This window comes from Diabrotica virgifera, chromosome 8 (genome assembly GCF_917563875.1).
Source record: "Diabrotica virgifera virgifera chromosome 8, PGI_DIABVI_V3a".
Taxonomy (NCBI): Eukaryota; Metazoa; Arthropoda; class Insecta; order Coleoptera; family Chrysomelidae; genus Diabrotica; species Diabrotica virgifera.
Window position 1 is genome coordinate 102809449 of NC_065450.1, and position 22524 is coordinate 102831972.

The window sequence follows — 22524 nt, forward strand, 5'->3', positions numbered from 1 at the left end:
GAGAAAAACTCACAATTTTATTCGAAATTAAAATGAATGCTTAATTTTGAATGCTAATCATTCTTTTCGTGCCGAAAACAGGTTTCCTGGCGATGCTATAACTCTCATGCACTGAGGCTGAAAAACATTTGCGTCCATTGAATTCATGGAAAATCATTTAGAGAACTATTCGGCAGCAAATATTTCTTGGGGATTTTTTGTCCGGGATTTTTTGTGGGGATATTTTGTCCAAAAATATTTGTGGGGATTATTTATCCGGGATTTTTTGTGGGGATTTTTTGTCTGGCGAATATTTGTCCGGGTATTATTTGTGGGGATTATTTGTGGGGATTTTTTGTGGGGATTTTTTGTCTGGGGATTTTTTGTCCAGGGATAATTTTTGGGGATTTTTTGTCTGAGATTATTTGTCCAGGGATTATTTGTTCCAGCTTCCGATAGATTCTTCAATATTTATTGAATTGAAGTTTATATAATTCCCAATTTGTAAAGCCGGATATGATAAACGTATTGACCGATTGAGCTAGTAGCGCAGTTTTTTGAATAAATAATTACTAGTCATAATTGGATAGTAAAGTTTGTCGTTGAACACTATGATATGAGAGGTTACGAATAACAATATATATGAATAAGGGACTCACAAGTCTTGTGAAATGAAAGACATAAGTAGACAATTTTGTTATTAGAACTCGTACAAAATAATTTTTAATGGTTCTAATAATAAAATTGTCTACGTATGTCTTTCATTTCACAAAACATGTCAGTCCCTCATTAAAATATGTACATGTATTGTTATTAGCAACCTCTCATATCATAGTGTTTAACGAAAAACTATCCTTAATAGTAACTACTCAAAAAACTGCGATGTATTCTACTGGCTCAATCGATCAAGATATTTATCACATTCGCCAACACGAGTTGCGAATTATAAAACGGTTAATTTGGTAAATATTGGAGAATTTATCACATGTACCAAGTTTAGTGGTGATTATGTATAATAACTGGTAATTATGTATAATCATCGAATTAATCACATTTACCGTAGTAATAACACGTCAACTTCTCAGAGAGCGTCCTCCCTTATATTAATATTAATATTTTTAAAACTATCTTTGTTCTGCCATCGTCTTACGTGTACAAAACGTATCAGTGGTATTTTCTGTATGTTCTTATTTACTTATATTTTGATGTAGTTTTATTTCGTTAAGTATTTGTTAATTTCGGACAGTTTAAATTAGGTCCACTGTATTTTTTCATCTTAAACAACGTATATATTTCGTCGTCATAAATTGGTTTTTATTGGTAACGTTGCACACAGGAGAACTGAACTGAATAAAGAAACAACCAGGCAAAAGTATCAAGAAGAAATAGAAAAATTGTTTTTGGAAACAAATAATGAAGCCACAGGTGTAGAAGTAAGATGGAAACAAATAAAACACATTAAAGAAGAAGTAAGTAGAAAATTGATACACATAATTAGAAACTAGACAAGAACTAAGTAGCTTTGAGACTTTGATAGGGAGTGTGCAGAGCTCTCAGAAAAGAAGAAAAGGTAAGAATACCTATGTTGACCAATCCTAATAATAAAAACAGTGGAGTGTATAACCATGTATAAAAACAGTTAAAGAAAAGGTGCAGGAAGGAAAAGAGAGACTTTAGTGAAAAAAAAAGTGGCAAGAGATAGAAGAAAAATTTAAAAACAATGAAATAAGATAATTTTATCAAGAGGTAAAGAAAGTAGAAAAAGGGTACCAAAATAAAACAAGCCACATAAAGACAAAAGAAGGAGAGAGTGAGCCGGAAAAGTTATGAAAGAATGGAAACTGTATTTTGAAACATTACTAAACGGTGATTGAAGACAGGAATTGATTCAGGAAGAGAACAAAGACAGAACAGAGGAAGCAAATATAAGCATAGCCGAACCAACCAAAGACGAAGTGCAAAGAGTTGTAAGCAAACTTCTTCTTCTTCCTTATTGTATGTAGGCTTTAATGCCTGTTTCTTCTTCAATATAAGGCTCCTACATTGTTTAAATTATCACACCATCTTTTTCTTGGTCTGCCAATACTACTCCGTCCATTTGGTGACTTATTTCGTGTTATTCGTACTATCCTATCCTCTGCCATTCTACTAATGTGTTCGTTCCACTCCTGTTTCCTATTTGTCACCCATCCATTAATGTCTTCTACATTGCATGATCTTCTTATGTTTTCGCTGCTCTCCCTATCCAACAGACTTTTCCCTGATATTCGTCGAAGTATTTTCATCTCTGTTGTTTCTAGTAGTAGTCTCGTTTTAGATGTGTCAGGTCTTGTCTCCGCCGTGTATGTCAATATAGGTCTAATTGCTGCTTTATAGATTCTTGCTTTTGTGTCTTGTCTTAGGTGTTTGTTCTTCCAGATTGTGTCATTAAGAGATCCCTCCGCTTTACTTGCTTTTAAGCTTTGTTGTCGTACTCCGTCTTCGACATCTCTGTAACTGGTTATATCTATTCGCAGATATCTAAACCTTGTAAGCAAACTGAAAAACAATAAAAGTTTAGGTCAAAAAAGGAAAGACAACTACAGGAAAAGGTGTATGAACTGATAGATATGGAGAGAACAATAGATGCCTGAAGAGTGGACCAGAGCCTGAATAATCTCATTACATGAAAAAGGGGATGCAAGGATGGTGCAAAATTACAGGGGTGCTGCTCTGCTGGACGTGTGCTATTATAGTATATTTGCTAGGATTGTGAGAGAAAGATTAGAGGTATACACAGAGAAACTAATAGAAGAATACCAAGCAGGCTTTAGAAATAACAGATAGACGACAGAACAAATATTTAACATAAAACATTTAACGGTTTACCTTTTGTATACGCTATTATTTATAGATATGGGCCATTCCACGAACATACGCCTGTTTTGGATTACTTCTACAACGAATATTTTACTGTGCAACATAAGAAGTACGAAAGTAAATGGCGCTAATAATTATTCCAATAAACAACAATGTAATTTGCAATTTACTTTCGTTCTTCTTATTTTGCACAGTAAAATATTCGTTGTCGAAGTAATCCAAAACAGGCGTATGTTCGTGGAATGGCCCATACTAAACAGGCTTATGATAAAATTGATAGAAAAAAGTACGAAGCAGTAAGTCAACTGAAAATATCAGAAAAACTAATCAAGCTAATAAGAATTACTTTAAATAACACAAGCAACGAAATAGTGTAGAACAGTCACAAATCTGAAGAGTTTGTAGTTAAAAAAGGACTTAGATAAGATGACTATCGAGAGTGTTATTTATTCTGATTTTGGAAATAATTGTAAGGAACAGCAGAATGGAAACTCAAGAAACGATATAGCGTATCGAGCATCAATGCTTGGCCTACGCCGACAACTTTACGCTGCTAGCAAAAACGAATAACGAGTTAAAGAAAGTAGATTAGTAAGAGAAGTAGAAAAATTCGGCTTAGAAATTAATGTAAGGATTCGTTAAAGACAATCGTAATAAAAGTCCGTGTGATGTTTAATAGTTTTAATTAATAAAATAGATGACTAAATTATAGATACTATTAAATTGACGAAATGTAAAAGTGTTTGTGTAATTGCGACTACAATTTTACGAGTTCTCACAAAAGAAACTGTCTTTGAAATAATCGCGTTTATCTACTTAATATATAACCGGCTTGTCAATATATAAGTACGTCTTAAACTTTGTCCCTTCGATTATTGCCAAATACAATGTCTTTCCTCCGAATCTCAAAATCGACTGCCTCTCGCATCCCTACGATAAAACAAATTCTTTTATATCTAATCTCCTTTTTCCGTTTTAACCTATTAAAATTGGATCAAAGTATGTACCGACTTTTTCCAATAAACGAAAACCAATAAAATTAGTCAAGGCGGATACTTATGTTTATCTTGCGTCTCAGCTAACTCCGATTCCCGATCCCCAAGCTAATCCGCACATGTGTTCTTATGCGTGAGACTCTTATTTCGTTTTTGTAATAATACATAATTAAGAAAAATTATATACAGGAGTCTTAAAAATTAAGGTAAAATATTTACAATTCTACATTCGGCCATCCTGCTCGAATTCGACCCGAATTCCGTGTACTTATGTGTCCATGTCTTCATATATACTCAGTACCCGTTTATTACCATATCGGGTATAAACTTAACTTGTCTACATATGTGCCATCCTTGTTCTCTTTCTGTGTTTCAGCTCGTATCGACAATCTTCCAGTATTAATGACCATCTGACAACTCTGATAGTTAACTCCTTTCTACACCTCGTCTTCGTAAATGCGAAACAATCTGTATATTTTTTAAATTTGCTTCCGAGTAAAAAAAACGAAATTTTTTCACCGCTTGAATTATACTTCTAGCTCATCTTCTAGCTCATAACTCATATATTTTTCCTCGGCTGGAGTTGATTTCTTGCTAATGTAATAAACTGGGTGAAGTTTATTATGGTTTTACGATCTTTGTAAAAGACACGCTCCATATCCATAAATGCTGGCGTCTGCATGCAATGTTTCTATCTCTTCTTGATAAATCTCTAACACAGGTTGATTAATCGGCGGTTCTCTATATATTATATGGCTCCAAATAATCCCTTGAAATACCGTAGGCCTATTACTTAATCCAAACTGACATCGACTCTCGTTTCTCAGCATCTCTCTATATTTATTAAATTGTTTAATTATCTCCTGTTCTATGAACTTCTTCATCCTCAGATCTTCTTTGTTCTTCATCTTCGTTCCGAACAGTACTTCAAACGGCGTCGAATTTATTCTTCTTTGATAAGTTGCATTAAAGAACTGTTGCGACTTATGAATATGTTTATACCACTTCGTCGGTTCCTCAAGACTGAGTTTAGTTAATACTGGGATTAACGTTCTATTGATGCGTTCTACTTATCCATTGCCTCTTGGTACGCCTGTTGCAATTTTTACATATTTTATATCTTCACTTTCGCAATAGTCTTCGAATTCCTCTATATCCGTCTTTATTTTTGTATCTTCTGTATGGTTCAGCTGAAAATCATTATTGACTGTCGTCTCGCTAATTATTGTAATCCTTATAAAAGTATCTACTCTTTTTTTAGATAAAATTATTCCGTCTTTGGTTATTGTAACCTCCGCTTTTCTCAGTATATTGTTTCCGATAATAATTTCCACGTCTAGTGCTGCTCTTGGAATAACATGAAACAAAATATTAAAATCCTCTCCTTGAATTTCTACCATTTTATTAAATGAACCTAAAGTTTTAACTCTCGTACCTCCTAATCCACTTAAATCTAATACGTTTTGTGAAAGAATCACGTCATCAAAATATTTTTCAAAAATATCCTTTCTTACTGAACTGATGTCACTTCCTGTATCCAATAATGCACGTAGTGATAATTTTCCAACCTTCAATGTTACCGAGTTTTTATACCCCAATTTAATAACATTTACATGTCCAGAAGTTGATGGTTCCTCTTCTCTGTCATTGCATCTAGAAGAGATATGTCCAAACTGATGGCACTGAAAACATTTCACTTCCTTGGCTTTGTCAGGGCAATCTTTCGATCTGTGTCCCTGACTTCCACAATTGAAACATTTTTCTTCCTTTTTATTCCTACTTTGAGGCGCTCTTCTTTCATCTCGTCTTACTTACTCGTTCGTCCACGTCTTTTTATGCGTCTCGGTTTTAACTGATTTTTGCGTCGTCCGTTTTTTAATTAACTCGTACAGTTTAATCTTCTCTTTAAAGTCACCGAAATTTTTGGCACCATAAAGTATTACTTTATTAGCAGGGTCGTCCATAATTCCCTCAATTATATATTGCATTATGACTTCATTTTCGATGTTTCCTCTGCTACCGATTTCTCTCATTTTTAGTACATACTCCTGTGCGCTTTCACCGTGTTCCTTCTTTATATTCATCAACATTTTGTGTATTTCGGCACTACTTATTTTGTTCTCAAACTCTGTTGTCAGTCTTTTCTTCAGGAGCTTCCAGCTATGAACTCATTTCTCTGACTGTATATACAGTTTAGCTATTCCTTTTAGAGATCCTTTAGCAAAAATTAGCATTTGCAAATCATTCCATCCCATCAGATTGGAAATTTCTTCAAAATCAGCGATCCATTTTCCTATGGGATAATCGTCGTTTCCGTCGAAAGTTCTTATACTGTCTTCTACGTCTCTAAAAGTTAAGGCAAATGAATCATTCAGTCTACCTCTCGTCATTTTGTTTGATTTTGATCTATTCCTCGTATATAAATCCGTCGTCCTTTGATCTTCCATATCGTCATTATTATTATCGTCGTCGGTAACGTCTTTACCTTCTTCCTCGTGATAAGCGTCTTTAACACTATTTGCGTCGTTATCCTAATTATAGCCATCGTCTTCGGTAACGTCTTTACCGTTTTCCTTGTGATAAACGTCTTTATCACCGTCATCATCGCTAGCGTCTTCGTCTTCATCGTCATTCTCGTCTTCAAAATTGAAGTCGTTCAAAAATGAACAAATACGTTCAATCACGTCGTCCTCTGAACCAGCGTAGTTCAGATCCAAAACATTGCAAACTGCTACTAAGTACGGCATACTTAGTTTATTTTTCACGTCGTCTAATTTTGTAGAATATTCCTCGGATTCTTTATCCCACGCAAAATTTGTAAAATTTCGCAAGTTCTTCCTAGTTTGTCGTGGCAACCCTTTATCACCGTATGCAACGCCTTAACAGCACTTAATGCCGAATTTCTAAGATTTAAACTAATTTTTGGAAAATCGTTAAGAGTTTGTTTAGACTGCATTTTAAAAAGGTATATAATAAAAAAATAAAAAGTTAGATTATCTTTTAACTAAAAAGTTAGATTATTTTTCCCGTATACAAATTGTATTAATGTGAACAGTAGAATTGTAGTCGCTTTTACTTCAAAATTGTCAATATTCACTACAAATAGTAACAAAGTTATGATTTATTAAAACAGATGAACAAAAAACAATGAAAAACAAAAAAAAAGTTAATCGTTAAATAATTTATAATAGTTCTTTCTCAACATTCACTGTTTATCGTCAAAATTCCAGTTCACAGTTCCTCGAAAAAAAAATCTTTGGTCAGGTTTCTACTCTGGGGACCCAGAACAAAGTGTCTACTTTTGACTACTTTTAAAATATTGGAGCAAACACACCTGATTTCTCCTTGGTAATACTGCTTGCTATGATTGCGTCTCGTCGTCGTCGTCGTCACTGCCCAAACAGCCGTCGTATTTGCCTAAACAGCGTCGTCTACACTGTACTAGCCTGCTACTCCACCAACACAACAATTCACCAACAGTTTCCAAAGTCCGAAAGTCACCAATAGTTCAAAAAGTCCGAAAGTCACCAACAGTTTCCACGTTTCACAAACAGTCATAAACAGTTTCCAAAAATTACGTCACGTCACTTGAGCAGATTTTTTAAATTACACGTCACTTTACGGTATTTCGCGAACTTTACGACGAAATTGTCTTTCTTAGATCCAGGTTGAGCCTCAAAAATGTAGGGATTCGTTAAAGACAATCGTAATAAAAGTCCGTGTGATGTTTAACAGTTTTAATTAATAAAATAGATGACTAAATTATAGATACTATTAAATTGACGAAATGTAAAAGTGGTTGTGTAATTGCGACTAAAATTTTACGAGTTCTCACAAAAGAAACTGTCTTTGAAATAATCGCGATTATCTACTTAATATATGACCGGCTTGTCAATATATAAGTACGTATTAAACTTCGTCCCTTCGATTATTGCCAAATACAATGTCTTTCCTCAGAATCTCAAAATCGACTGCCTCTCGCATCCCTACGCTAAAACAAATTCTCTTATATCTAATCTCCCTTTTCCGTTTTAACCTATTAAAATTGGATCAAAGTATGTACCGAATTTTTCCAATAAACGAAAACCAATAAAATTAGTCAAGGCGGCTACTTATGTTTGTCTTGCGTCTCAGCTAACTCCGATTCCCGATCCCCAAGCAAATCCGCACATGTGTTCTTATGCGTGAGACTTTTATTTCGTTTTCGTAATAATAATTAAGAAAAATTATATACAGGAGTCCTAAAAATTAAAGTAAAATATTTACAATTCTACATTGAATTCAAGAGAATTATAAGTAGATTAGTGAGAGAAGCAGAAAAATTCGGCCTAGAAATTAATGAAGAAAAAAACGAAATTTATGGTTCTAGGAAACACAAAAAGAGAACCTGAAGATATGCTAAAGTTAACAGCGTTTGATGGAAAAGAGTATAAATTTAAAAGATTAAAGCACTTTACATATCTAGGTCTCATAATAGACGAAAAAGGACACGAGCAAAATGAAATAAAGCACAAGATAGCAAGAGGTAACCGAAAGGTCGGCAGTTTAAGAAAATTATTAAGTCAAAGTACGAATCGAGAAAGACGAAAACCAGACTATACAAAACCGTAATAAGAGCAACAGTCACCTATGGATGTCAGACCTGGGTGCTAAATAAAACAGAAGGAGAAATTATAGAAAAGCTATTTTCGGAAGAAAAAACACGAAAGATGGTTGGCAAATAAGAACCAATCAAGAATTATGGATGCTTTACAAAAAATCAAGTATAACAAGATACACAAAGGCACAAGGACTTAGGTGGGCAGGTCATGTCGAGAGAATGGAGAGGGCAAGATTTGCAAAGAAGGTACTGCTAAGAAGACCAGTTGGGAAGACTACAAGGAGACGAGGTACACCAAGAAAAAGATGGCACGAAAAATTTCAGGAATATATATGGAAATTACAGACTGGAAAGAGAAGACGAAAAATAGGATACAGTGGAGAACCGTAGTGCAGCAATTTTTATATAGAAATTAAATAAAATTATATATAAGACATTAGTATATACTGTCATGTGTATTATCTAAAATTGTACAACTGAAGTTGTAAACTTGTAAACCCCTAGGCCTACAAGGCTTGTAGAGCATAATAAATTAATAAATAAACGTCTCACACCTCAACAATAAAATGTGATACTTTCAGCTATATTTTTGCAGGTAAGTTTCTCTTCTGATTATCGCTTTAGTCCAGGGCGCATCTGTTTTGAGATGGACGTTGAGAGGTGACTCAAATTTTTTGCAGAGATTGCTTGAAAATAAATCAAATAATAATATTTGAGTTATCCTCCCTCTCAAAAAGGTCCGGAACATTGTTTAAATAATCAAAATGTCAAAAATTGAAGGAAAAATTCGAATTTTTTCTTCGTTTTTTGATTATAACTTTAAAAGTATTCATTTCCGAGGAAAGTTGTACTGACATAAAAGTTGCGTAATTAAATTTCCTACAATATAGAATTGGTTAAAAATTTAAAAAATAGTCACCCTAGTTGCAAAATAGCAATAATTGCGAAAAAACCATACAAAAACAAGTATTCGCATTTTACGTTTTTCAACCATTTATGCTACACTTAGGACCTTCATATTTCACCCAGAAAAACTTTATGATACAGTAATATAATACTGTAATTTTCATTAAGATCGGTTCAATAGATTTGGCAAAATAAATTTTGCAATCCAGCTTTCGCAAACAAAATTCATTTTTTCAAAATGTTACAGGACTGAAAATAAAGCAGATAGCAAGTTGAAATTTTTTTGCTTATATAAGTGTACTGTACCTTTCATTTGCAATTTTTAAAATTAAAATCGATTAATTACCACGGCGTCAGAAAATTTTTGAAATAAACAATAATTGTTGGTGCTGCGCGCAGGACAGCGGTGTTCGATTCACACAAGTTGATTTCCACCAAAATTTCTTCCAATCTTTATCTAATATATTATTTTCTTACTCTATATTTTGTTGTATTTTAATATTTTAATTCCACAAAAATCAAACTAATTTTATTATTGTTTGTGAAATATTGTTTAAACAATTGCATATGTTTAAAAATAATTAACTTTTATTATTTAAGTTAAAATATATGAACAAAGAAAGTTTTTGCTAATAAAAGTGTTATTTCAAAGGATAGAGTAGATAGAGTTTTTATTTTGCAATAAACAAATTTATTTATTTATATCGAAATGTGATATAAATTAAAATGTATCAATCATTATCAAAGGTCATTGGAATGCCCAATCAGAGCAAACTATCCGCTGTCCTGCGCGTAGCACCAATAATTAATGTTTATTTAAAAAAATTCCTGACGCCGTGGTGTTAATCGATTTTAATTTTTCAAAATTGCAAATGAAAGGTACAGTACACTTCTATACGCAAAAAAATTTTCAACTTGCTATCTGCTTTATTTTCAGTCTTGTAGCATTTTGAAAAAATGAATTTTTTTTACGAAAGCTGGATTGCAAAATTTATTTTGCAAAATCTATTAAACCGATCTTAATGAAATTTACAATATTGTTTTACTGTATCATAAAGTTTTTCAGAGTGAAATATGAAGGTCCTAAGTGTAGCATAAATGGTTGAAATACGTAAAATGCGAATACTTGTTTTTGTATGTTTTTTTCACAATTATTGCTATTTTGCAACAAGGGTGACTATTTTTTAAATTTTTAACCAATTCTGTATTATAGGAAATTTAATTACGCAACTTTTATGTCAGTACAACTTTTCTCGGAAATGAATACTTTTAAAGTTATAATCAACAAACCAAGAAAAAAATCGAATTTTCCCCTTAATTTTTTGACATTTTGATTATTTAAACAATGTTCCGGACCTTTTTGAGAGGGAGGATAACTCAAATATTATTATTTGATTTATTTTGAAGCAATTTCTGCAAAAAAATTTGAGTCACCTCCCAACGTCCAAATGTACTAATATTTTTACAGATGCGCCCTGGTCTACTTGGCAAATAAGAGAGAATACGGTTTCTATGACTGTTCTACAATTCTTTATTTTTTCCTAATTTTATCACTAGTGCGCTTCTTATTGAAACTCACTTCTAATTTTTTGCATTCTTCTACACCCTTGTCTTTTTCGGTACTACTGTAGTATGCGGTCTACCTCGAGGGTCTGATCTACCAGAAGGATTTGCACAAAATAATGAAATGCAAGAAAACTCTTGTAGAAAAAAAGATTTATTCACAAGTAATAAACATTTGGAGCAAAATAAATGTAAAATGAAAATAGCCAAGACTTAACTAATTTTTGTAAATCTACCAGGCCATTTTATTTGAAAAGAGAGAATGATATTTGCGCATACCCTGGGAAAAGATAAAGGTGTTAATTGCATAATAGTAAAGAAACTAACTTTGCATTAAGTTTATTGTATATTCCTAAATAGAAGTACATAGTATAAATGTTTATTAGTACTTGGCAATATACATTCCGCCTATAAAGATGCCTTTCATTATTGTCTGCAAACCCTTCTGAGAAAAGATTATGGTGATTAGCCGCATATGTATACAGTACCGACAAAAACAATCTTTACAAAGTGAATAAAACGCATAGGTTAGAAGAATTATTTTAATTTTACAAATTATTACTTTGTCATATCAATTTACCTATTTAATTGGGAATTAGCCACAAAATGGGCTTATTCCCAATTAAAATAGCAAATTGATATGACTAATTAAGTTATTATTAAGTATTAATTTGTAAAATTAAAATAATAATTCTTACGATTTATGTGTTTTATTGACGGTGGACAGGACGAATCATGGAATGGAGGCCCAGAAACTATAAAAGAAACCGAGGACGACCACCGACTAGATGGACCGACGATATAAAAAGAGTAGCGGGAAACTGGCTACAGCCAGTAGCGGTACAGTGTAGAGAACACTGGAAAGAACAGAGGAAGGCCTATGCCCAACAGTTGACGCGATTGGCTGATTCATGATGATGATGATGATGATGGTGTGTTTTATTCACTTGCGAAGATTTTTTTGTCGGCATTGTAATATAATACAGCTTATAAACCGCATCCCTCGGTAGACTACAAACTATAGTAGAAAAGCGACAGTAGACCGCATCCTATAGTAGCACCTATTTTTCTTATTATAAGTCGCATATTTCATCACTGCTCACTTCTCATTTTTTTATATCGTTCAACATTTGTGAAATAGGAACGTTGCCATATGCCTCTTTTGCCTCTTTTACCAGATCTCTTACGTTTACTCTTCGTAATTTTTTCCAAGACTGCTTTAGTGTGAAAATATTGTCTGTGATATCTCTTCCAAGTCTGGGTCCTGCTTATTTCTGAGGTATTCTCCTTTTCATGACCATTTTTAAGTGCGTCACAAATTGTAGAAAAAAAGGTAAGTCCGTGATAATACACATTTATGACATTTATTCTAACATGACATTTTAGTTAAATCTGACAGTTGTCACATTTTATTTTCAATTTGGAATAAAAACAAATCAATTGTGTCTACTGCATTTATAAAATGGTATTTTCTTTGATTTGTATAGTCTTATAAATTGTACAGATTATATTGATAATATTATTATTTTATTTAATAAATAATTATTTTTTGATTATGGCGCCATCTATCGACAACTAGAATAACTAGAAGAAATGTTATAAATGTCTGTAATCACCGACGCGCCTTTTTTTCTGTCACACAATTTAATACGTTAGAGAGAAATCGAAAAACTGTTAGGCACTGAAAAATGGTCATGAAAAGGACTATAGTTTATCTTTGATTTCTATTTCATAATAAAAAGCTAATGGTATATTATTTTTTCTATTCTCATACTAAGCTAGGACAAATAATCCCCGGACAAATAATCCCGGACAAAAAATCCCCACAAATTATACCTGGACAAAAAATCCCCGGACAAAATATCCCCGGACAAATAATCCCCGGACAAAAAATCCCCACAAAAAATCCCGGACAAATAATCCCCACAAATTTTTTTGGACAAAATATCCCCACAAAAAATCCCGGACAAAAAATCCCCAAGAAATATTTGCTGTCGAAGAGTTCTCTAAAAGTTTTCCTAAAATTTTAACAAGTTTCGAATTCCAATTCCATACTGAAAACTTTATTTGTTTTATATTTTTGTTAACTTTAGTTGTTTATATATGAAATCGTGGAAAATATGGGGAATGAGCTAAGGCCCCGTTTTCATGACTGGCCCGCGCATTTTGATAACGAGCGATTACAACTACATACATTTTAGTTGAGACCGTTCACATGCCAACGCGCGTCTTAATTACCTAAAACGCGCGTTAGCATGTGAACGGTCTTCAGTAAAATGTATGTAGCGCCTGACATGAAAACGGGGCCTTAGCTCATTCCCCATATTTTCCACGACTTTTGAAAAAAATCACACTATTTTGTCATGGAAAATTTGAAGTTTTCAACATGGAATTGGAATTCGAAATTTGTTAAAATTTCGGGAAAACTTTTAGGTAACTATTCGGCAGCAAATATTTTTGGGGATTTTTTGTCCGGGATTTTTTGTGGGGATATTTTGTCCAAAAAAATTTGTGGGGATTATTTGTCCGGGATTTTTTGTGGGGATTTTTTGTCCGGGGATTATTTGTCCGGGGATTTTTTGTCCGGGGATTTTTTGTCCAGGGATAATTTGTGGGGATTTTTTGTCCGGGATTATTTGTCCGGGGATTATTTGTCCGGACCCCTAATAATATATCAATTATGATGTCTTATAATGAACTTATAATGAACTTCATTATGATACAGATTTTCATTAAGATACAGATTTTTAACCAATAGAATCGCGATATGGCATTCGCGATAAAGGTGGTACCCGCGCAGTGACCAATGTCAAGTCAAATACATACGCTTTGACAGTTCTCAATGTGTAAACAAAATGTGTTACAAAATTAATAAATTTGAATATATTTTTTGTTGTGAATGATCATAGAAAAAATAGTGTATACAACTTGCATTTAATTATCATTATGAAGCTCGTACTCTATACGAAACTCGCCGCCACGGCTCGTTTCGTATCCCTCATACTCGCTTTATAATAACCATCATTAAATGCTCGTTGCATAATATACTATTCTAATAGTTTATTCAATTAACTGCAAATAAAACTTTATTTATTAAAGTAGAACACTTACGATTTGGCCAAAATGCCATTGCACTACCACAGATCATTTCTAGCCCTCCAACTGTTCTTCGGTACCATTTTGAAGGAATTTTGAAATCTAGCATCTCAGATAGCGGAAATACCTTTGCATATTTGACATATTCTTTTCTCTGAAACAAAATTAAACCTTTTTTAATCTTATCTTATCTTATCTTATCTTTGGAAAGGAACGGAATTAAACGGATTAAAAGTATAATTGAAAAATTGATTGAATAATTGGTAGATTTTAGAAGGTTTCGGAATTTTTAACCACTTTTGGAATAGATGGATGAGTAACAGCAAAGTTGAAACTTTTAACAACTTTTTTTGCCGTTTGTTAAATATCTAATTTCTTCTTAGTTTATTTTGTTATTTCTTTTTTATCCGTTTCTTAGTTGGAATTGGATTACTTGGATGCTTTGCTCGTAATAGTACTTTTAATTTTGTTCTCATTTAACAATATGACCATATTAGTTTACCACCCATCAGTTTACCGAATGAAACATTTTTTATCAAATATGTTCACAGCTATCCTTAATATGATAGACCATTTTGGAGTGTAATTTTCCTAGTCACTACGGATTTGCTAGAAAATTTGGATTTAGGTTCCTCTTACCGTGAAAGGTTCTTCTTACCTTGGGGGGTGAAAGCCCCCCTTCGGTTGGGGGGTGAAAAACAGGCGTTCAAGATAAGTCCGGAATAGATAAATCGACTACATAATTCTAAGCAACTATAGCGTTTTTTCACTAAGTCAATACTTTTCAAGTTATTTTGGAGTGAAAATGTTAATTTGTCAACAAAAAAACACGCATTCAGAAGGCTTTTCGCAAATAACTCAAAAAGTAGATATTTTGTCGAGAAAAGTATGCTTAGCAAAAAAATGGTGTATTTATGAAGTCTGTAGACGTAGTAGAAGCAGACTTGCAGTTCATGAAAAGTAGATTATCTAGCAGATTATGTATATCTTAATAGTAGGGGAGGAAAGTATGCTAAATTTGCAGTCACTCGAGCGTTATGGGGACAGATTGGGTTGTGAAGAGTAGATTATAAAACCAAAAAAAGTTAAGTAAAGTTTTCAATTAAGTGGGGGACTTTCTATTTTTTAATTTAATTTTCCATTTCAAACAATCGTTTTTTCCGATTATAGCGCCATCTATCCATATTTCTAAAAAATGTCTCGAATAAAAGTTGCTTATTTTTACGTAAAGAATCCAAATCTGCAATAAAAATTAGAGGCTCCTATTTAAGATTTTAAAGTAACCCCCCACCCCAACTCCGTGGGGGGTCGTGTTTGGTGCCATTCGATAGATTTTTCAAAAAAAAATTAGTACGTATATTTTGCAGTTTTTCGATCTGATGTTCATTTCGCGGGGTTCAATATCGCGGGGTTCGTATTTAAAATTTTAAATTTACTCCCCACCCCTCTTCGTGAGTCTTTTTAAGGTCAATAGAATCACTTAGATTATTTTTTAACCCTTATTTTTTAAAGGATTGTAGTTTAAATAGCTTGAACGAATCATTAATCACAAGTGTATGCAAACCTTGAACAGCCATGTCTTAACCAATTTCTGGCTTACAGAAAAACAAAAACATTCAAAATATTCAAAAAATACTTCGAGATTGTTCGAGTCACTAATACTTTTTAAGTTATGTTGATTATTTCATTCATAGAAGATTCTGACCAATAGAAAGCTACAGAAATAAAAATTTTTGATAATATCCCGTCGTCAAGTATATTATGTCAGATTCCCTTCGTTGCTACGAAAAAATACATTCAGTGACATTAATGACAATTAATGTTTTAAAAGTTATAAAAGTGATGACTTTCAACCGTCAAATATTTATAACAACTGTGTGTTTAATTGTACTAATTTGTACTTTCATAAATAAATTACAGTAAAATATTGGTTTTGAACAGTTTTATTCATGAAATAATCGTAACAAAAAGAACTCGATCTCTAAAATTATTATCGAATTGTTGCCCTCGTGACACTTTGACATAATTTCACTCCCCTTCGGGTCGTCACTCAAAACTGTCAAAGTGTCACTCGGGAAAAATTGGATAATTTTAGAGCTCTTATGCAATTACTACTGATTTTTTCAATCATATAGATTCTGACCAATAGAAAGCTACAGAACTAAAAGTTACAGCGATTATTTCATTCATAGGAGATTCGGACCAATGGAAAGCTACAGAAATAAAAATTAAAGTGATAATTTTTGATAATATCCCGTCGTCAAGTTTATTACGTCAGATGCCCTTCGTTGCTACGAAAAAATACATTCAGTGACATTAATGAGAATTAATGTTTTAAAAGTAATAAAATTGATGACTTTCACTTTCAACCGTCAAATATTTATAACAACTGCGTGTTTAATTGTACTAATTTGTACTTACATAAATAAATTACAATAAAATTTTGGTTTTGAACAGTTTTATTCATGAAATAATCGCAGCAAATTGCACTCGATCTCTAAAATTATTATCGAATTGTTGCCCTCGTGACACTTTGACATAATTTCACTCCCCTTATTAAAACACTCCCCTTCGGGTCGTGAAATTAAAACTGTCAAAGTGTCACTCGGGAAAAATTCGATAATTTTAGAGCTCTTGTGCAATTAGTGCTGATAATTTCCCGTCGTAAGTATTACGTCAGATGCCCTTCGTTGCTACGAAAAAATGAACATTCAGTGACATTAATGACAATTCAAGTTTTACAACTTGTCAAACAGAACACCAGGAACAGGTTTAGCAAATATTCAGGCGAAGATATCAATAAAATATTAGTTAAAATTATTTAAAAATAGTTTTATTCATTAAATAATCTTATCAAATTACACTCGACTTCTTAAAAGTTATCGATTTTTTTGCCCTCGTGACACTTTGACATAATTTCACTCCCCTTCGCGTCGTGAAATTAAAACTGTCCAAGTGTCACTCGGGATACAAATCGATAATTTTAGAGCTCTCGTGTAATTACTACTGAAAATTTTAAAAATTCTTTAAAAAGTATTTTTTTCAAATGTTTTACTATAAAACCAAATTTTTTCAATAAAAAAGTATTGCGAACAGGTTAAACTTACATATATGAAAAATATACCTGCCTATCTATAAAATAAATTGTAAAGCGGTAACGATTAATTTAAGGACCTACTTTATTTTAAGCTAACTCGATTAGTTTTGATGTTAGAAACTCTTATAACAACTAAAAATAAAGCTTTTTTGAAAAACTGAAAAGTTTTGATGTGTTTCCCCGAAACTTCATTTTTTGGTTACTTTACGTTGAAATATTCGATTTGGAATTTGACGAATAAGAACCTATTACTTTTTCATGAACCTTTCATGAGCTACCTCTACTAGATCCATAGACTTCATAAATACACCTTTTTTTAGCTCCATTTTTTCTAAGAATATTTTTTTCGATAAAATACTTAATTTTTGAGTTATTTGCGAAAAAACGCCGAAAAACATATTTTTTTTTGTTGAAAAATAAACATTTACACTCGCAAATAATTCGATAAGTATTGGCTTTTAACTTTAAATAAACTCTATAGAATAAAAGTTGCTTAGAATTAGTCAATTTATCCATTTGAACGTATGTTTTTTCATCCCCGAGAAGGAGTGATTTTATCCCCAACCTAAGCTCAAGTACAATAATGAAATTTTCACTAGTAATACCACTAGAGGTCAAATTATTTCCGGAAATTTTTTTGAGATCATGAATATTTTGAAAATTTCCCGAGTCGCAGACGAGGGAAATTTTCTAAAAATATTCATGATCAAAAAAAAATTTCCGGATATTAATTTGACTTCGCGTGGTATTCGGTAAGAAAATTCCACACCAAATTTGCATTTGAAAATCCAAAGCTGCATGAACAGATGAATAGCGCGCCATAGCTTTGTCAGCAATTATTTAGGCTTTCAAATTCGTAATTTCTACTCATTGTAGTTGCATGGGAATACCATTTCAAGATAGAAAATAGTATATTCTTCAATTTTACATAAGTTTTGAGTAACTACAAGTGATAGAAAATGAATCAAAACTAAATTATGTAAACAAATAAAAACCAGTCTGTCAAAAATGTTCTGTTATTGTAAACGTCAAAAAATTTCCACTATAATTCGCTGTTGGGTACCCCACGAGCAAAAAATTTCCGATAAAATACCTCCGTTGCCATGGTGATCTGTCAAAATAACGTATTTTGATTGGTTCAAAATTACAGGTGTGGAATTTTCAAGCAAATCCGTCGTGATTAGGAAATTTACACTCCAAAACGTCAATTACTGTACTATTAAAGATAGCTGTGAATATTTTGATAGGCAATACATGCCAGACGTATTTGTCTATGTATGAAACTTGATTTGAAAAAAAAAATGTTTCATTCGGTTAACAGATGGGTGAAGGTCGGTATAGATTCGGATCCCGTACTATTAGTTTCTTTGTATTACTTCATCAAACAGTCATCATCTAATCTTCGCTTGTCCACTGCTGAACATGAGTCTCTCTCTTAATTTTCTATATGTTTCGATCTTGTGCCTCTTACATAAAATTCCTATAGCAACGTTTTAGATCATCAGTTCTTTGGCCTCAACTATCCTGTCAGCTATTAGCACAATATCATCTACAAACCTCAGGTGGCTTAGTTTTTCTCCGTTTATATCTTTTACATATATGTATATTTCAAAAGCGTAGTGAACAGTTTCGGTGATATGGTGTCCCCCTAACGTACTCCACGTTATATCGGGAATTTCTGAGTTGGACGATCACCCACTCTAACCCCCGCTGTTGCGTTTTTGAGGTATACATATTATGTCGTATATTTAATTGTATCTTTATACCGATAGTCAATTCGGTATTCTGTCAAGGCTTTCAACATATTTTGTTGATTTATGGTGTCAAAGGAATTTTCATAGTCTACAAAAAAAACAGTCATAATTGCACTTTTTTCTAATTTTTACGTATAACTAGTTTTTATTTTTTATTGTTATTTAGTGTCGTGCCTAAATAATTATAAATTAGCAGCGGCTGTTTTGGCACGTCGTATCTATACATTTTTTCAACTACGCGTAACTATGGTGTCGGTCACAATAATAATTCAATTCCTCCTTACATTTAAAAATATTCTAACAAACCTAGACAGGCAACTGGCCAAATTATACATACATTTATCGTGTATATCAACTACTTTAATCGAAAGTAGCTCGATATTTTTGTTTCAAAAATTACTCTTTTCAATATAACAATATTGAAAATTGTATAATTATATAACAAACCATTGTAACATATAATAATATATAAAGATGTTGAACAAAGGTTTTTTATATGTTTAGATATTATGTCCTCCCTTTAATATATAATATTCAGAAACTGTTTTGTGCTTAACAATAATCAGCCAATATTATTTAACTATCCCTTAAAGTTTTTGAATATTTTTTCAATGCTTTATTTCTACTGCTTATAAAGACTAAATCATCCCTGTAGACAAGGATTTGACTTCTGGTTTCTACATCGTGTTATTTCGCTTTCTCTCAATGTCTCTCAATTGATTAAATGTGAATACATCTAATTCGTGCTAAGGACTAACATTAAGAAACAACAATCATTTATCTGTAACTTCTTAGAAACACGGAGAACTAACATTAATTATGTATTGAAGTTGAATAACAAAGAGTTGCCAAAGTAGGTTCAAATTGGATCTAATTTTTAGTAAACGTACTAATATAAGGGTACATTAAAATAACACTACAAATAATAATACTCACCAAATCTTTATGTAAGTCTTTAGAAAGTACACTAGATATTTTAATAAATCCCACAAAAATGAAAAACAAACCTAACAAAATCGATAACGACTTCAACACGATGGACCCCATCTTCGGATTACTCATTTTTATTAACTGTTTTCTAGCAGCTTTTCAACGTTAGCACATTTTAAAAACAACAAGATTCGCTAAATTTTTGGAACTATTACACGAATTCGACCGTCAGTTTTTTGGGTATCGGAACTTTTGTGTTTGAAACATCGCGACGCTTTGAGTTCGAGCGATCAATACAACGGCGCTTCGTGCGATGTCAACACAGGAGCGTACTCGTGTGAATTACATAAACATGGGTGCATAGAAATCGGCCCACTTCAAAATTTGGTCATTTTTGATTTGTCGAATTTCCTAAATCTGTTGTTTGATTTAAGTAATTATTTAGTATGTTATACACTTATTCTTTAACAATATCGCTGTAATAATATTGTTGCTAAACAGGTAAATTTTCATTGTATACCGGGTGTACGAATCACACTGTGTTTTTTCTCAAAGTTCGCATCACCCTGTGGAATATTCTAGCATTTATAAAATACTGAAATTAAAACTTCAACTATAGCCTCAGGTTTTCTTAACATTCTGTTTTTTTATTCATTTTTACTTTACCTACTTTACTTTACTTTTTTTACTTTAACAACCAGTCATGCTGTTCATCAGTACAGGGTGTTTCTAAATAAGTGCGACAAACTTTAAGGCGTAATTCTGCATGAAAAAATAATTACCACTTGCTTTATAAACATATGTCCGCACATGCTTCGTTTCCGAGATATGGGATGTTGAATTTTTTCTTACAAACTGACGATTTATTTATTGCTCTAAAACCAGTTGAGATATGCAAATAAATTTGGTAGGTTTGTAAGAGATAGGTATGGCGGATTTTTTGACATACAATTAAGAATTTTATATTCACCGTTGGCGTGCATACGTATAATATGATCGGCCATATTACCCGTATGCGCGCCAATGGTGAATATTAAATTCTTAATTGTATGCCAAAAATGTGCAATAACTACGTCTTAAATCCCACCAAATTTCATTTGCATCTCTGAACCGGTTTTAAACCAATAAATAAATCCTCAGTTTGTAAGAAAAATTTCAACACCCCTATCTCGGAAACGAAGCATTTGCGGAGATACGATTATAAAGCAAACTGTCATTATTTTTTCATGCAGAATTACCCCTTAAAGTGTGCCATACTTATTTAAAAACACCCTGTATTGATGAAAAACATGGCTAGTTGTTAAAGTACCTAACTTTTTTATGGTCCAACATAAGCGAATGAATAAAAAAATAGAATGTTGAGAAAACATGATGCTATAGTTGGCTTTTAATTTCAGTATTTTATAAATGCTAGAATATTCCACAGGGTGCTGCGGACTTAAAAAAACACAGTGTGATTCGTACACCCGGTATACAATGACTATTTACCTGTTTAGCAACAATATTATTACAGCGGTATTGATAAAGAATAAGGCTATAACATATTAAAAAAATCACTTAAATCGGACAACAGGTTTAGGAAATTCGAGACATCAAATACGACCAAATTTTTAAGTGGGCCGATTTCTATGCACGCAAGTTTATATACCGATAGTAAATAGGTACTCAGATTAATTTAATGATTTATTTACTGCTTCTTTATGTATCTGTACTTCATTTATTCACCTTTTCTTCTTATATAAATGGACTAGAATTTAGAATTTATTGATTAATGCGTACATGAGCTTAATAACTTAATGTGTTATGAATTTAATTTTACAAAATTTTTGTAGGTTCATAGGACTGTGGATCTGGCAGATACCGCTACAACGATCGAGTGGTAATCACTACAAAAGTTCTCGAAGGAATTTCCTGTATTGCAACAAGATATACGGAACAATTACAACAAAATTTTGATATCACTGTTGATACGTTAAAACATTTTATTTCTTGTTTATTGGTCAAGTTAGAATTATAATAAAGGAATTTTCATTATGTATATATTTTTTTGTTTTTTACAAGATTTTCAAATTTACATTGTCTTTTGAAAATTGGGCATGGAATTTTAGCTTAAGTATATATAATTTACTTCAGTTCTTTATGGAAGAAAATGGTTTCACAAGAGAAGCGCAGGAAGAAGATCTATTACCTGGTCTATCTAACGTGGTTCAATAAAATGACCATAGACTGCTTTGTAGCAGCTGTAACCAAATGGTAGGGGAGCCCAAGCGGCGATTTTTGCAGTTACTCGAGCACGTCAGATTATCATATGGGGAGAAAGGTTCTAGGTCAATTGCTCGAATGCAATTATTCGAATGCAATTGCTAGACATGAAAATTGCTCGAAATACAAATTGCTCGAATAAAATAAAATAAAATAAAATAAAAAAGAGAAGTATATATTTATCTAAAATATTTATTCACAATAATCCACAAAATATCCACAAAAATCCAATACATACCCAATAAAGAAACATTGGTAATGGGTAAGCATGTTAATGGGTATTTAATGATTTTAATCTTTCCCTAATACCTGGAAATTATTATATTACCTAATTATCATAATGAGAGAAAATCAAAACCGTTATTTGTCTTATTATTTTAAAAGTTCAAAGATAGTTTAGATTTGTAATAAATACTTTTTCAGCATAAATTAATATGTGCTACTTCGGTATGCGGTCTACGGCAGAGTTTCTAGTTTGGTATG

At 32.4% G+C, this 22524-nt stretch overlaps 2 protein-coding genes across 2 annotated transcripts in view; one reads left to right on the forward strand and one right to left on the reverse strand.

Annotated features, from left to right (window-relative positions):
• The window catches only part of LOC114333308 (novel acetylcholine receptor chaperone), a 70633-nt gene extending 50566 nt beyond the window's left edge, over window positions 1-20067 (reverse strand). Inside the window, exons 1-2 of the mRNA XM_028283168.2 lie at window positions 19786-20067; window positions 14014-14152 (exon numbers count right to left, since the gene is read on the reverse strand). Coding sequence (XP_028138969.1) covers window positions 14014-14152; window positions 19786-19911 — 265 coding nt within the window. The 5' untranslated portion in view covers window positions 19912-20067. The remainder of the gene's footprint in view (window positions 1-14013; window positions 14153-19785) is intronic.
• The window catches only part of LOC114333307 (zinc finger protein 782-like), a 476554-nt gene extending 454737 nt beyond the window's left edge, over window positions 1-21817 (forward strand). Inside the window, exon 8 of the mRNA XM_028283167.2 lies at window positions 21612-21817. The gene's annotated coding sequence lies outside the window, so the exon portion shown is untranslated. The remainder of the gene's footprint in view (window positions 1-21611) is intronic.
• The last annotated feature ends 707 nt before the right edge of the window (window positions 21818-22524 follow it).